The sequence below is a fragment of the Drosophila serrata genome, unplaced genomic scaffold, assembly GCF_035046125.1.
Source record: "Drosophila serrata isolate PLE 108 unplaced genomic scaffold, ASM3504612v1 contig_241, whole genome shotgun sequence".
NCBI classification, from domain to species: domain Eukaryota; kingdom Metazoa; phylum Arthropoda; class Insecta; order Diptera; family Drosophilidae; genus Drosophila; species Drosophila serrata.
In genome coordinates this window covers 1,717,919-1,733,662 of record NW_028257139.1, presented here as the reverse complement: position 1 = coordinate 1,733,662, position 15,744 = coordinate 1,717,919, and the positions used below count along the sequence as shown (strand labels likewise).

Below are 15,744 nucleotides of genomic sequence, written 5' to 3'. Positions count from 1 at the left end.
CATCTTCTCATCGATGTATCAATAATTTCTTTTACTGAGTGACCTCATCAATCAGCTTAGCTAGATTTTTTGGTTATCGACTATAACATTTTTATTTTCTAAGTAACTTAGCAGCTCCAAAGGTAAACAACATGAAGGTGTATTTTCTGAATAAGTTTATGTTTTTTGGTATTAGGAAATTTTTGCAGAATTCACATAGTTTGAAATTAATTTACAATTACCAGAATCGATTGGTTTACTGTGTTCTTATTTATCGTGGAAAGATTTATCCCATTTGGAGTCTAATCGTATCAAAAACAATAGTAGGCTTATCATCCAGTGCTCGTTCCCCACCTGTCAAGGTGCTGAACTTGCTCAAATCCAAATACCAGTATTTTAGAAACAACCGAGCCGGCAGCACACACTTAAAAATTTAATGTGACTTTGGAACTTCATACGGGGAAAACAGTTCGAGCCGTTCTAGAGTCATGGATGAGGACTCAGAAATCCCGCCTGATGAAGCATGCGCTGCATTCAGCAGCGTTAACACAGTCGCCAGTGTCTCAACCATGGTCGCCAACTCCATCGTGGTTACGAATCCAAGCAGTGTGACGCTCTCCCGGAACTTGGGAATCGAGTCCACGCGACTTCTCTTCATGGGCAATAACTTTCAAAACGGCCGCAGTGACCAGGATATCTTCTATGATTGCGAGGATATGCCTGTGCCAGCGGTGGGCGTGGGCCGGGCTGCCGGGCCCAGTCGGTGCCAGCTGGACGATCCGGCTGCAATACGAGAGGCCCTGGAACGGGCGGCCAATGCCACCCAGATGTTGTTGAAAAATTTCGACAAGTCAGGCGGCTGGAATCATCCTACCGGCGTCACCCTGGAGTTGACCGCGCGCTTGGTGAACCCAAAGAAATCTAAATGTGGCCGTCTGATGCACGGCAAGCCGGTCACCGTTCAGATGCCGCTCGAGTTTAATTCGCAAGGTGGCAAGATACCAAGTTGCCAGAAGAGGAAAATAGAGAAAATAGCACCACCCAAGGCCCGAGCGGGTCCAGTGTGTCAGTGCCGCCCCCAGCATCCGGTGCAACATGTTCCGATGAACGATTGTGCGGCCGATATGATGGCTCCCAATGCAGGTAAATCTAGCGAACAGTTCCATCCCTGTGAATCTGCTATGGCCGAACGCTCGCGATCGACTGCCATTTTGGGCAGCTGCGGTGACTCCTCCTCTCGCTCCTATGCCTGTCAGCGGAGCACATGTTGCTGTCGCTTCGATCCTGACGAACGCGAGGTGATATCTATATGCTATATACCGATATCCGAACCGCAATCGGAGTCCGAGCAGGAAGTGTCGTTGCTGGAGGAAAGGATAGAGGAGAAGCCTGTTGTGGAGGAACTAACACACATGGCCTTGTACGAGTCGGAATCTGCGTCCGAAGAGTCCGAGTCCAGTGAGTACAGCTCCGAGGAAGCGGAAAAGACGGAAAAGACAGAAATGCCAGAAAGGGAAATAGCGGCGCATCCACAGCCAGAGCCAAAGTTAGAGGTTCCGCCGTCCAAACGATATTACCTGGCACTGCCCCAGAACAAGGATTTCTCCAACTGTTCGCCCTGCCGATTCGACCCGAGTCCCATCATGGACGAGGACGGCAATGTGTTCTGTCCGGGCAACTGCGGTTGCTGCCTGTGTCCATGGATGAAGCGCTCCCTCGCCACCAATTGGGAGCACATCAATGTGAAGGTCTGCCGCTGTGTCCAGCGTGGCACGATCTTCACCAAGTTCGAGGACCGTGAGGTCTGCAGCCAGGCATCCTACTTTGACTTTTGCCCCTGCCGGGAAAAGGCGGAAGCCAAGTACCTGGAGCTCTATCACCGCGAGATGTGGAGCAAGCCGGATGCCATCCGCGGTCGGGAGATCCGGCTGGCTGAGATTAAGGAATTGCTCGTACCAGTGCCGCACCCCACCGAATAAAATGTGTTTCCCCATTCAAAATTCGAATCGCCTGTGTGTTCTACCTTTTCGGTCGGTTTTCGGTCGGTTTTCGGTCGGATGTCGTGTCCCAAATGCCATAATAACGTAAGCGATGTAGAGTTTAAGAATTCCTGTTGCTCCTCGATAATTTTATGAAGTTTGCTATAAGCCAGTTTAATTTTTGGATTGCTTTTGATTGCAACTTATTGAGAGAGTTGTGAGTTTATGGTTTCAATAGAAATTTCTATGCATTTGTTATATAAATTAGTTGAGCTGTTCTGCATATGTACTCTTGCTTACGTTATTTGAGCAATTAATAGTTGTCGCTGACGGATTCTCCATTAATTTATAATCTCCTTAATTACAGCAAAAAGTCTTCGTCAATGAATAATATTTCTCTTAAAACTATATGGTTTTTTCTATAAGACTTGTGATTCAACCATGATTTTTTCTTTTTCATCCCCAGAATACCCAGCTCTGATGTATATGCAAGACGAGCGACATTCCAGCAGCGACCTCAATTCCCGCCACCAGCAGACCACCGAGCCATCCTACCTGCAAGCCCACTGGAAGCCATTGAATAAACCCAAGAGCCGGAGCACTGAATCCGATGATCCGCATACCAAGCCCTCGCAGACGGTGAACTCCTGGCTGAAAGACCACAGTAAGGACAAGTCGAATTCAGACCTTGAGTCGGGAACATCCTGCTCATGCTCATCAAAACGATCCAAGTCCGCGGATCCGCCACCGGTCAAAAATCACGTGTGCCGCTGCTGGTGTCAGCAGCAGACAGCCCGGCAGACAGCCCAGCCGTGTCACTCGAAGCCCCAGCCGACCGCCAAGCCATGCCAGTCGAAACCCCAGCCGACAGCTCAACCATGCGAGTCGAAGCCTCAGCAGACATCCAAGCCGTGCCAGTCGCAATCCCAGCCGTGCTCCTCTTGTCAATCGTCATCTCAGCCGTGCTCCTCGTGCCAATCGGCAGCTCAGCCATGCTCCTCGAGCCAATCGGCAGCTCAGCCATGCTCCTTGTGCCAATCAGCAGCTCAGCCATGCTCCTCATACCAATCGGCATCTCAGCCATGCTCCTTGTGCCAATCAGCAGCTCAGCCATGCTCCTCGAGCCAATCGGCAGCTCAGCCATGCTCCTCATACCAATCGGCATCTCAGCCATGCTCCTTGTGCCAATCAGCAGCTCAGCCATGCTCCTCGTGCCAATCGGCAGCTCAGCCATGCTCCTCATACCAATCGGCAGTTCAGCCATGTGGGAAGCATACCAAGAAGGTAAAAAAAAAGAAGAGCGAATCTACGCGGACATCGATCACTGAATCCGAGCCCAGTACGGCAATGGCCTCGATCAAGTCTGCGATTTGCAGCTGCACCAAGGAGCTCATCAGCAAGCCCCCATACTGGGCTGGGCAGAGCAACTTGGCACCGGGTCGTAATTCCTACCCCAAGACCAAGAAACCCAACCCATTAAAGAGTCCTTCGGATCGGAGCAGCCAGTCCCATCAATCCGAAAGTGGTAGGCCATGTGGTTGCCAGAGCCCAACGAATATTCAAGGAGAATCAATACAAACTACCGATGATCAAAACACCCAAAGCTGCATGACCTGGGTGTCCAATTTGCAATCTGCGTCTCCATCTCCATCTGCATCTGAATGCTCGGACTCCCTTACCATGAAATCATACCAGGATTACAGCGAGAAGCAAACGGAAAACTCAAGCCGGAAGCAAACGGAAACCTCAAGCCAGAAGCAAACGGATAGTTCGAGTCAGAAGCAAACGGAAACCTCGAGTCAGAAGCAAACGGAAACCTCAAGCCAGAAGCCAACGGATAGTTCGAGCCAGAAGCAAACGGAAACCTCGAGCCAGAAGCAAACGGATAGTTCGAGTCAGAAGCAAACTGAAACCTCAAGCTTCTCCGAACCATCGAGTCGGGTCGTGACATCGCGACATCCGTGCAATCAACCCTCCTTTGGAATGGACTATGAAACGTCGGCCACCACACGATCACGATCGATTGTGGGCAAGGTCACCTGCCTTTGCCCTTCAGGCGAAGAATTGATGGCAAGGGCGCGTAGAGCTGGACCTTGTTCTGTATCCAATCAGGGTTATAGCACCGCAACCTGTAAATGTACCTGCGCATCAAGTTACAAGGATGCAGAGGGCACATCGCAGCGCATCAGTGAGACCAGTTCCTCCGAAACCTCTTCTGAGTCAACCCAGGATGATAGCAGCACAGCCCATAAATGTACTTGCGCTTCACATTATCAGGATGCGGAGGGCACGTCGCAGGGCACCTCAGCCAAGATTCAGCACCCATGCAGCTTCTCGCAGTATATTGAATCCGAATGCACGCAGTATGTCAGCAATGTGCAGGGCACAACATCCTGCATCTCGCGGGACACGAAGAGGGTCAGCCTCTCCGATCCCGATGGCGAATTCTGCGACTGCCATTCGCCATCCACGAAGAGTACCACCCCGTCCACTACAACTTGCCGACCTTATATGTCTGAACACATCCTGACCAGCTTGCATTCACACCGTAGCCTCAACGGAGGCTGCATGTGCATGTGTAACCAGGAAGAGGAATCGGAGAACGATAAGGTGGAATGCAGCTGTCACACGCAAAACAGTGCAATGAAATCGCCGGAAGATTCCTGCGGATCCTGCAGGGTGTGTGCCACACGCAAGCAGCGTATACTTCTCTTGGTCGAGGAACTGAGCGCCCCGCGCGGCTGCATTTGTGGCGAAGATCGCACTTCCAAAATCCAGACACTATTCAGAGAACTGACACTCCTCCTGCGCTCAGAGAGCGAGTCGGCTGTTGCTCCGACCGAGGAAGAGCCCTGTTCGGACCCATTGCCATTCGAGGAGTGCTGCGCCGCTCAGCATGAGCGTGGTGGATCTAAGGTTACCGATCGGCACTTGTCCAAGAAGGAGCTGCAGCGCGTCGAGTGTTTCCACGAGCTAGAGGAGTACCTGCGCAAGTGCTTCCTGCCACCTCCTGAGCCCAAGGTGCCAGAGATCGACATATATGGCTTCGAGATGAACCCAGACTTCTCGCCCGATGGCACTTGTGATTGTTCGTCCACCATGAAGAATAACTCCTCTCTCCAGTTTTACGACCTCGGAGACGGTTGTTCGGGAGATGGCTTAGACAATAACCCTCCGACCTGCACCTGCTGCAGGGATGGAGAAGTCTTCCATGATTGCGACGGCGGAACCGAGAGCAGTCATCGTCCTCGTTATGGGAATGAAAAAGATGATGGGAATGATAGAAATGATGAGAATGATGGGCGTAATAGCCTGAGTAGGAATAGTAGAAGTAGTAGGCCTAGTAAGCACAGTTTGCATGGCAGGGAGAGTAGGCAAAGTTTGCCTGGTAGGAAGAGTAATCATAGTTTGATGGGTCGGCAGAGTAAGCAAAGTTTGCATAGTTTGCATACCTGGCTTAGTAGGCATGGTGTGGATGATGGGCTTCCTCCTCCTCCTCCTCCGAGTCATGGTCATGAAAGGCAGAGTGGACATGCTGAGCCAAAGCCAGATGGTGGGGTTGGTGTGCATGGTGTGCTTGTTGTGGAGTATCCGGAGGAAGTGGATGATAGCAAGACAAGACAAGACAAGAAAAAGTCTCCTCTCACAGAAGGGGAGTGTGGGTCGAACAATGAGTTGTGCGATCAGCTGAAGACCTTTGTCAAGAAGGAGCTGCATGATATTGAGTCCACTGCAAAGGTAGTGGACAAGACCCCCGATGAGATTCTTAAGGAGCTCTGCGAGGGCTCCACTATTACGGTGCCTTCGGCGAAAGCAGCGGCCCCCGAGAAGGAGGAGAAACCCGAGTGCGTGTGTCCCTTTGCGGGCATGGCGGCCGTTTCACCTTGGACTGATCCCAATAAGGACAAGCCGCCCTATCCTTATAACCTTCCCATTGATCCGAGCGTGCAGAAGGAACCGACTGAGGAGTCGAGTGCTGGTGAACCCAGGGGACTCCTGCCCCCAGGACCCTTACCGGACGACGTGAGGGAACTTTGCGAGAAGCTCATTCGTAAGGCTCTCAAGGACTGCGGCTTGTGCCCGAGTACCTGTGACGAATGCTATGAGTGCGAGGGCCCCGAGGAGGACGGTCCATATGAAGAGTGCATTGAGGAGTGCCCGGAGGAGTGCCGAGAGGAATGCCAAGAGAAGTGCCCGGAGAAGTGCCAGGAGGGATGTCTCTGCTGCCACTGTCGCGCCCTCATCTGTGACAACGAGTGCAAAACGGTGTCCAAGACCATGCGCTCGGCCATGTGCGATCCACTATGCGAAATGGTAAGGACCACGGATCTGTGGAATCTATTTTAAGCTAATTGTCTTCTGTTTTCTGTTCCCTTCCAGAAATACTTTATAGATTCGATGATCATCGATCTGCATGCCATGGACTGTGTGCTGGGAACTAAGCAAGCAAAGCCCCAGGTAGGCTTCTCATCTAATGAATCCAGAAGGAGTCTCCCAACTGAACTATTCTATTTTTCCAGGATATTAAGGCCAATGATGCCAGCAGGAACCCAAGTGACAGCTTTCCAGTTACGATTACCAATGTCACCAGGTTGGGATGTTCGTCTCTATTTGTCCAGTGGGAAGTGGCAGACTGCCGTGCTATAGCGGGTTACGAGGTGCGTTTAAGCCATCTCAGACGTAGAATATCATTTTAATCATCATTTCGTTATACAGATTTACGTGGATGGACATTTGACCAATAGATTCTATAGCTACCGGCACCAGGCCGGCGTGGTGACCAGTGTGGATGTGAACAGTGCTCACCAGATTGTTTTGCGTGCCCAGGCGGTGGGCCAGGATTTTCCCGGCGAGGGCTCTGGAGGAGCTAATAAGGATGGATGTTGCCAGGCGATGGCACCCGCCCATCCGGAGATGGCGGCCGGGTCTGAGAGGCCATGGTCGCCCTGTTGCTACTATTACGATCCGAATGCCCCGGAGGGAGAGATAAAGTGCTAGTCAAAAATCATTATCATGTCGAATATATATGAGTATCGCAAGTGGAGATACCACATTTATCGGAACAAAGGAGGCCAGCCTCCCTCACGTTTTAGCTATGTAAATATAGTGTTTGTTAGAAGTTGTGTGTTGCCTGGGATGCACTTCATCCCGGCCGGACGAAGAAGTTACCTGTATGTAGTGCTTTACATAGTGCCTTAAATTATAGTATAGTTCGTAAGCAGAGATCAATGCATTGTAAAGGAATTGAAGGCGGCAGATTAACCCATTCAAATGGAAATGCACGTGTTAGTTGACAAAAAAAAATCAAATTCACTTTGAATAAAACATTAATCTCATTGTTGGAGATACCACAAATAAGCAGCGGTGTATTTATTATTTTCCAGAATTTTTTAGAACTCTTCCATTTGTTGTTTATTAAAGTGTAAATATTTGTGAGCAGATATATATATTTTATATATATTCTCTTTTAAATCTATTCAATATTATTTATTTTTTATTACAATTTATTTTTGACTTACATATTTTGCTTCAATCCGAAGTCGAACTTACAATCCCAGTACTTTGCTAAAGTAGTTAGTTTTCTCTTTTTTGTTTGCATGGAATGCCTATTTTTATTTTTTGGAAAACCTACTAATGTCTGGTGGAAAAGGAGGAAGCAAAGGAGGACAAGGAGGAGGAGGTGGAGGAGGTGGAGGAGGTGGCGGAGGAGGTGGTGGAGGAGGTGGCACAAGTGGTGGAAATGGTGGCGATGGAGGCGGCAAGAATGGAGGCCGTGGTGGAGGAGCCACAAATTCGGACAAAGAAAAAACAAGCGAAGGCAAAGTCAAAAATAATGAAATACAAGATACATTTAAGAGTAACAAAACAAACGGAAAAGATGGAGAATCGGGAAGCGGTGGACGTGGCGGTGATGGAGGATCTGGAGGTGGTGGACGTGGTGGCGATGGAGGATCTGAAGGTGGTGGACGTGGCGGTGATGGAGGAGGCAAACAATCTAGGGTCGTCTATAACAAAAACCAAGGAAAAATATGAAGTATTTGCCGAACAGCAAATTATATCAAAATCCTCTTTAATTGATCGACAAAGCATTAATCTTTCAACTGTTTAAGTAGTAAAGCTTGTGATGATTATTTTATATATATTCCTGAAACATTAATGTTGCAGATTAAAGAGGCTTTAACCAAATTGTTTCTCAAAAGGTGCAAACAGAAAATACACAAAGATCCCTGGTAAATGATCAAAAGCAGAATATATTTTTCCTTCCATTTAAATAATATTTCTCAAATTGGAAACTTTAACTGTATGGCCCAAAGCGGCTCTCCAAATTTTGGAATATATATGAACATGTTTGGTCATCGTATGCCGGCTCAATCTTATCGCCCTCGACACTGGCCAAAATCAGGAATTTCGTTTGGGGACTCTGCAAATACAAAACAAATACATAATTAATTAGGTGATAAGTTAACAAAACTATAATGTATATTTTGGAATTATAATATAAAAGAAAATATCTGAGAGCAGTAAACTGCGTTCCATTCTGCTTTAATTGTAATGTAAGTATAATTAAAAAATATATATAGTAGAAACGTAATGAATAATAGTAATTACCTCCTTGGGCTCATTGTGCTTCCACAGTTCGTTGGCCTCGAGGTAGGCCTTCAACAGGATGCGCCACTGCCAGTAATTTTGCTTTCCATGCAGCCTGGGAATAGCCCTGAAATCCAACTCCAGGTGACCCATTTCGTTTCACTTCGACGCGCGGACTGATTAGCGGTGGAAAAATAAAACCCGACAAAACTGATATCGAAAGCTCGAAAGCTCTTGTTATCAGAGAGGGATTTAACATTCGGTCTGCCACATTAACAGCTCTAGTCGGTTGGTTTAGTATTTTAGATCCAAGGGAATGTGAGTCATTAGCCAAACTTTAGCGCCAAGTTTGCTTCCCGTTTCTAGGGGGAGTGTTAGCCAATATGTTCTCATGCGGAAAGTGTCAAACTCGAATCGACACCAAATTGTTTGCAATTAAACCATTAAGTTATTAGAATCAAATATAATGGGTTTTAAAAAATGTGGAGCAGCAGTGAAAATTGTTTGTTAACAATGGGAACATTCAGTCAAATGAAATTATCGAACCACAAAGTTGTCAACACAACGCATCCAAAACTAAAAATGATTTAGTACTTTGCACAAATACACTTTCCCAGTTTATGTTTCTGTAACGGGTAGTTGGGCTTAATCGGGTTTCAATAATATTTAGAGGAATACTGAAGTGTATATTTATTATTTATTTACTTGTAAATAATAGGGAATCACTTAAAAGTAGAGGAAGAGTCTGACAAAAATATAGCCCTCAATATCATATACATAGAAAATAGCAAAAACGTTTGATTTTCGATATTAGAAATATCAACAAAATAATATATGGAAAGATATATATATACCAACTGTAAAATATATCCATATTATTTTCTATCTTGTTGAAAAATTTCATAAAAATTAATAGAAGGGCAACTTGACTTCGTTGAAATTTTCCATCGTTTTCCCACTAATTCACTTTTTATGATTGCCTTTTTTTGCTGCTCTATGCAGCGGCGGGGGAAAATCCCTGAGCTGAGGAGGCCATTCGTCAGGCAATTTATTTGGATGGAAAATTATGGACAGGCCACCGCTATATAGCCCACCGGAACAACGTTGCCTCGATTTAGTTCTCGCTGGTCATGACTCACTATCGGTACGTTCGGATGTGGTGGCTGCCAGTGCTGATGCAGTGCCTCTGCATCGGTGCTCAGACCTGGAGCTTTGGTCCTGTTCAGTCGGATACAGGTCAGCAGGCCTCGCAGGAGCCGCAGCCCAGTGACGTGGCAAGTACAGCGAATCACACGAGTAAGTGACTCCACCTTAGCTGTGCCTTCTGGATCTTATGCTCCTCCTGTCAGTACTCACCAGGCAGCTGATTGTGGGCACCTTGGTGCCGCCCCTAGTGCCACCGGGCACGTGGCCACCGGTACCTTCTATTGTTAATCCCGGCACACCCAGCTACTGTCGATGTGTCCCTCCTGGATCCTGTGCTAACCCTATACCCACCGTTCCCAGCGATGGCAGCGGTCAAATCGACATCAGGATTGTCAATACAGGAGCGTATGTAAGCAGACTCTTAAGATTTCCTAATATCCTTTTATCCTTTGGAATATTCTTACTAATTGATCCCTTATAGCCCTCAATTCCAAGCACAATTGCTCCGCTAACCTGCAGCTACGGGCTGGTGGCCTGCTGCCAGGCAGGAAGCTATCAGTGCGGCCGAAGATTCCCACCGCCACCAGGTTCCGCCACCGCTGGAGCAGGACAGGCCAGCTTCGGAGCATATCCCTGGCAGGCGGCACTGCTCACCACGGCGGATGTCTATCTTGGCGGAGGAGCACTGATCACCGCCCAGCATGTCCTGACGGCCGCCCACAAGGTGTACAATCTGGCGTAAGTGTTCCTTAGATTTTAGTGATTGCTTTGTTTCCAACCCACTTGGAGTCAGTCTCACCTCCTTTAAGGTTCGTGTGGGAGAATGGGACGCCAGTAGCACCAACGAACCGATTCCTGCCCAGGATGTGTACGTCTCGAATGTATACGTGAATCCCTCGTTCAATCCCAACAACCTGCAGAACGATGTGGCCATCCTGAAACTATCGACTCCAGTCTCTCTTACCAGCAAATCCACGGTGGGCACTGTCTGTCTGCCTACCACTAGCTTTGTGGGTCAGCGCTGTTGGGTGGCCGGCTGGGGTAAGAACGACTTCGGACCCACTGGAGCCTACCAGGCCATTCAGCGACAGGTGGACGTTCCGCTGATCCCCAATGCCAACTGCCAGGCTGCTCTGCAGGCCACACGCCTGGGCGCATCCTTCGTCCTCAGCCCCACCAGCTTTATATGCGCTGGTGGAGAGGCTGGCAAGGATGCCTGCACAGGAGACGGCGGCTCTCCGTTGGTGTGCACCAACAATGGGGTTTGGTTTGTGGTGGGACTGGTGGCCTGGGGCATTGGCTGCGCCCAGGCTGGAGTACCCGGAGTCTATGTGAATGTGGGAACCTATCTGCCCTGGATTCAGACCACGCTGACCTTGTAATAAAAGAATTTATAGGTTTCGTAGCAAAAAAGTTGATTTTGTATTATAATACACATGTAGAAAGGTAATACGTAATATACGTATAGAAGATAAAATCGGAAGACACCCCATAAAGTTGATAAAGATTTGCTGTCTACGGAACATTTATTTAGCATTTCATTTACATATTTGAGGACCGAACATTTTTAAAACTTGAAATAAGGACAAAAACACAACTAATTAGAGAATTTTTGATATAATGAAACTACTGTTCAAATAACCAATCGGATTGTGGTTCATCGGTGCTATTAGTTACAACTGGTTTGCTGAGTCTCGGATGGACACGACGTGGAGGAGGGCTTTGTTTCTGCGGTACTGGTGGTGTCTTAGGTCCTTCATTGGGAAAGTAATTCTTGTGGCTATCCAGCTGAAGAGTTAATGGAGATTTCTTGTACCGAAGCATCTTTTCATCGATCTGATGCCGTTCAGTCATTCGTCTTTGCCAGACCTCCTCAAGACTGGACATGCTAGGTTCTATGTCTAATTGCGATGGAGTCCAGGTGCTTAAAGGATCCGATTGCTTTCCTCCGGTCTTGGGACTGTATTTTTTAATTATTTCGTCATATGAGCGGCTCTTTTCGTTAATTCCTGTGTCAGATGGATTGGATTCGAGATCGATTGAGTCGTCATCTGAGTCGTAACTGCTCTTGTTGGGAAATGACTTCTGTTGAACGCTGCCCGAAGGCAGTCTTAATTTCGAAGCACTGCCTAGCCGCGGAATTGTGCGTGAAACCAAGGGAAGTTTGTTCTTTAGTTCCTTATTAAAAGGTTCCATGGTAAAAGGTTTCTTGTTAAATAGATTCTTGTTAAAAGGTTCCTTCTTAAAAGGTTCCTTGTTAAAAGAATTCTTGTTAAAAGGTTCCTTGTCAAAAGGTTCCTTGTCGGGAAGTTGAAACCTAATTGTTGGCTTGAGCCCACCAGTTAGCCTTCCCACTCGCTGAGAATCCGCAGAGGTGGGTAAAAATCCCTTTCGCATTTCACTGACCGATTCCTCTACTAATCTTATGCGATCTGTAAGATTATTTAGAGTCTTCTCAAGGGTAACGACCTTGTCAGCAGTCTCCTGGATTTGCTCAGAGTTTCTTTTAATAATAAACTCGGTTTGCTGAGAAATTAGCTCGTTGACAATACCATTTAGATCCTCCAGTTTTACGTATTCATTATTATGTCCCAACTTTTCTTTTGCCATAGCTTCATTGGCAAGTTCCCTTTTGATGGTGGTTTTCATTAGTGCATCTTCGACTTCCATGCGAACAAATTGTCGGATGGATTGAGTAAGGCTCCACGATTCATTTGTAGCTATCGCAACGTTAGATGGTTTCGTGGATTCCTTTAAAATGGAAGTGGAATCATTGGATTTCTTAGCCTTTGCCTTGCCACCTTTAACAGTTTTAGTGATTCGTTTCTTCTTGGCCTTGTCCGTCGTCGTCGAGGATTTCTTCTTTCCTATTGTCTGTGGTTTGTTCATTTTGTGTAATATTATTCTTTATATTTTTAAGACTGAATTCGTGTTGTTTGTTTCTAGTATGGGTGTCAGTTTGCTACAGTATTTTCTGTAAGTGCCTACTTAGTACATATATTCGTGTGGGTTTTGTAAACTACCTTACCCGAACATATATAGACTGTAGAGTTTGCTGGTCATCTTATAACAATTTTTCTAAACATTTGTTTTAGTTTAGAAATAAAAGAAAATGGTTTTTTAGTAGTCCTATTTATAATCATACATCTATGCATCTTCTATCTGAAACAATATAAATATAATCCTCCATCTATCTTCTCTGTAAAACCCTCTAGAGTCGAACTAAAGTTCCCATTGCAATGGGAGCAATCTAGCTTTGCAAATTCCCAAATTAAAAATTTTCATACCAGTACATGGGCAAAACACATATTTTAATTTGAAGAGTAAACACCACAAGGAACAGAAATTTAATAGCGTAATCCCAGGAGCTCATAAAGTGGCACCTCGTTCACGGATTCACTGGTGCTGGACTCCTCAAAGTCCCCGCTCTGCAGCAGATACTGAGGCCGTTCCAGGGTAGGATTGGACAGATAGAAGTCAACTAAGGCCGTCGTGCTGCGCAGATGTGTGATGCCCTTGAAGATCTTCTCGCGGGTCAACAGCTCCTCCGGATAGACAGTCTTAATGACAGTATCATTCGCCCGTTTCAGCCAGGGCCGATCCTTCATTGGCACTGTGCGTCCAAAGGCACTTAGTATGGGTTTCTGATTAACACGACTGGCATGGTCGTTGATGTGCTTCTCATACTTCAGCTCAATAGCCATCTGAAGAATAGAAGGTGGTAAATTAATATTATTTCGATATATATATAAGGATTACTTACATGAGGCTTGTTCCACTTGTCGGCAACAGTCTGGGCTATGGCGTTGACCTCCTTGGGATCCGTTTTCACAGATGCCAGCAGAGTGCGATCTCCTTTGATGGAGAAGAGATTCTTGACCTTATCCGGTGTAAGATTGCTCTCCAGAGTGCCAAAGGAGTTGAGCCACTCGACGAATCGTTCTGCCGACTGTGAAAAAGAATTAACCGGATAACGTAGAGGATGTTATGAATATATACTGACCGCATCCATGAGATTCTCAGCCTGCTCGTCCAGTGTCACCCGAGAGTAATGCTGTCCGGCATGCTCTACTCGTGTCTGCCAGCTGACCCGCTTGTCCCGCGGAGCACAGAGAAACTTGGCATACCAGCTGGTGTTGTCCACCGTGCGATGGGTGTGGCCCACCGGCTCGCCCAGCTTCAGGTCAAATTTCTCAAACTCGTGCTCCATGCGCACAATATCCGAGTGATCCGTCTCGTTGAACTGTTCCTCCACCTTCTTTCGACCTATTTCAAGAAGCTAAGTGAATTAGTCACTCTGATTAGAAGACATTTTTTAATTAAACACTCCAGATTTTCATTACCGGGGCTTCCTCCTCCTCCTCGCTCTTCTCAGTGCTGCTGGCACTCATGTAGTCCTCGGGCCGCTCTAGCTGCATTTCGTCCCGAATGTAGATGTCCTCGTCAGATTTGGAGTAGTCATATTTCTGGATACGTTTCACCCGCTCCCGCAGTTTCTTCGGCAGAACCAGGGAGTAGTCAATTTCCGGGATGCGAGGCTCAAAGCGGCAGGCGGCCGCCCACTCTACGTCCTTGATGGCCGCGTTCCAGTAGTCCGCGCCCTTCAGATTGCCGCGATCGCGCAGCCTAGAGAAGCCGCTCATCCCGCCGCTGGAGGAGAACTCCTGGAACAAAGCCGCCTTCACATCTGTGGCCATCGCCTGCATTTCTGCCTCAAGCTTGGCCGCCTCCTGGGCTGTGGTGAAGTCCAGTGTGGCGGAGCCAATCGGTCGGTTGGACCGCTCCACAATGGTTCTCCGCACCGTCGAGCCATAGGTATGACGCTTCCGGAACGACATTGTCTTGAAATTTAACCAAAAGTATTTAACTGGAAAGAGCCACTGGTGGAATGCCGAAGTTTCGGTTCGGTTTTGTTTGTTCGATGCGAGTTATACGAGTTAATACGGGTCTATGACAACCACAAAGCAGTGCTGACTTAAATACTTCAAATAGGAAAAATAAATGTAAGTGTAAATTCCAGAATTTAAACTAAAGAATTTGTACCAGAAACATCTTATGAAATTGTTTTCTTTTTTAAACTGCAATCAATATTGAACAGGAATGACTAGCTAACAATGCCATTGAAAACAGCTTCGAAGACATTAAGTAGACGCCAAGCGAGTATGGGGGAATTCTTCTGGAAACCTTGAAGTCTAGCTTAAATATAGTACATAACCTTCTCTATTTACCAATAATGGAGGCTTAGTAGTGCTGTAAGTCTGAAAATATGACCAGGATTTTGAGGCCACAGAAAGGCGAAAATATAGCTCTATGATTCTTTAAATTTAATACTATTTCTGAATAGTTTAACCAAATAATTTAAAAAGAAATAACAAGAATTTTAAATTGAAGTTTAATAAAGGTAATATTTCAAGGTAAATATAGTTAATTCCTTAAATTTAAACAAATAACTTGAACCCAACATAGGAAATAAAAGATGCTTGGCCCCTTAGGGTTAAGGTTTAAGGGTATTAAATGGCTCACACTTTAAAAACGAACCATCGTCATGGTATAGAGCAGGAAATTGCCATTGCCTACTGGGGTTAAGATTTAAGTGAAGCCATTATGGAAATAATTGCGCATACGACCCGTTGGTGTCCTGCGAACAGGAAGGATTGCTGAACGGATGGCGAGGCAGCAGGACGCAAGTTAAATTTATACGCAAAGCCAACAGGTTGCCCGAGCCATCTGTTCCCGCTGTCAGTGTGTGTGTGTGTGTGTGTGCAGACACAACATACGCTAACGCACACTTACACTCACTCGCACTTCGCACTCGCTGGGAGCAACACCTTTTGGCCATTTGATGCTCTTCGCTTCACTGCGTCCCACTCATAAACAAACCGCTCATTTGCCGCCAATGCCCAAGGGGCTAATCCCCTCCGGCCACTCCAGCCACAAAACGTATCCCAGCAAAGGCGTGAAATTGGCATGCAAATTTTATGATTTTAGGCCAATTTTGTGAAATTTAATAATACAAAAAACGTAAATAAAATATGTATATATGTATATATAC

At 46.6% G+C, this 15,744-nt stretch overlaps 4 protein-coding genes across 5 annotated transcripts; 2 read left to right on the top strand and 2 right to left on the bottom strand.

Moving 5' to 3' along the window:
- Window positions 1–15: 15 nt before the first annotated feature.
- Window positions 16–7,313, top strand: Pif1B (PFTAIRE-interacting factor 1B). Its single transcript, XM_086831800.1, has 5 exons — window positions 16–1,122; window positions 2,425–6,272; window positions 6,339–6,416; window positions 6,479–6,616; window positions 6,675–7,313. The coding sequence occupies exons 1-5, from the start codon at window positions 468–470 to the stop codon at window positions 6,954–6,956; spliced, it is 5,001 nt and encodes a 1,666-aa protein (XP_086687926.1). The 5' UTR covers window positions 16–467; the 3' UTR covers window positions 6,957–7,313.
- An 878-nt stretch (window positions 7,314–8,191) lies between these two features.
- Window positions 8,192–8,910, bottom strand: LOC110188609 (uncharacterized). The gene is made up of 2 exons (XM_020958373.2): window positions 8,568–8,910; window positions 8,192–8,379 (listed from the first exon to the last, which is right to left on the bottom strand). The coding sequence occupies exons 1-2, from the start codon at window positions 8,697–8,699 to the stop codon at window positions 8,254–8,256; spliced, it is 258 nt and encodes an 85-aa protein (XP_020814032.2). The 5' UTR covers window positions 8,700–8,910; the 3' UTR covers window positions 8,192–8,253.
- Window positions 8,911–9,537: 627 nt separating this feature from the next.
- LOC110188371 (inactive CLIP domain-containing serine protease A3) lies at window positions 9,538–11,215 on the top strand. Of its 2 annotated transcripts, none has more exons than XM_086831842.1 (4): window positions 9,538–9,842; window positions 9,896–10,101; window positions 10,174–10,430; window positions 10,502–11,215. In XM_086831842.1, exons 1-4 carry the CDS (start codon window positions 9,677–9,679, stop codon window positions 10,581–10,583), a joined length of 711 nt encoding a protein of 236 aa, XP_086687968.1. In that variant the 5' UTR covers window positions 9,538–9,676; the 3' UTR covers window positions 10,584–11,215. The 2 variants fall into 2 exon arrangements, with proteins under 2 accessions (XP_086687968.1, XP_020813743.1); XM_020958084.2 differs by having other exon boundaries at window positions 10,486–11,215.
- Window positions 11,216–12,982: 1,767 nt separating this feature from the next.
- On the bottom strand, window positions 12,983–14,784 carry LOC110188295 (uncharacterized). Its single transcript, XM_020957997.2, has 4 exons — window positions 14,036–14,784; window positions 13,696–13,971; window positions 13,456–13,641; window positions 12,983–13,396 (listed from the first exon to the last, which is right to left on the bottom strand). Exons 1-4 carry the CDS (start codon window positions 14,528–14,530, stop codon window positions 13,040–13,042), a joined length of 1,314 nt encoding a protein of 437 aa, XP_020813656.2. The 5' UTR covers window positions 14,531–14,784; the 3' UTR covers window positions 12,983–13,039.
- Window positions 14,785–15,744: the final 960 nt, after the last annotated feature.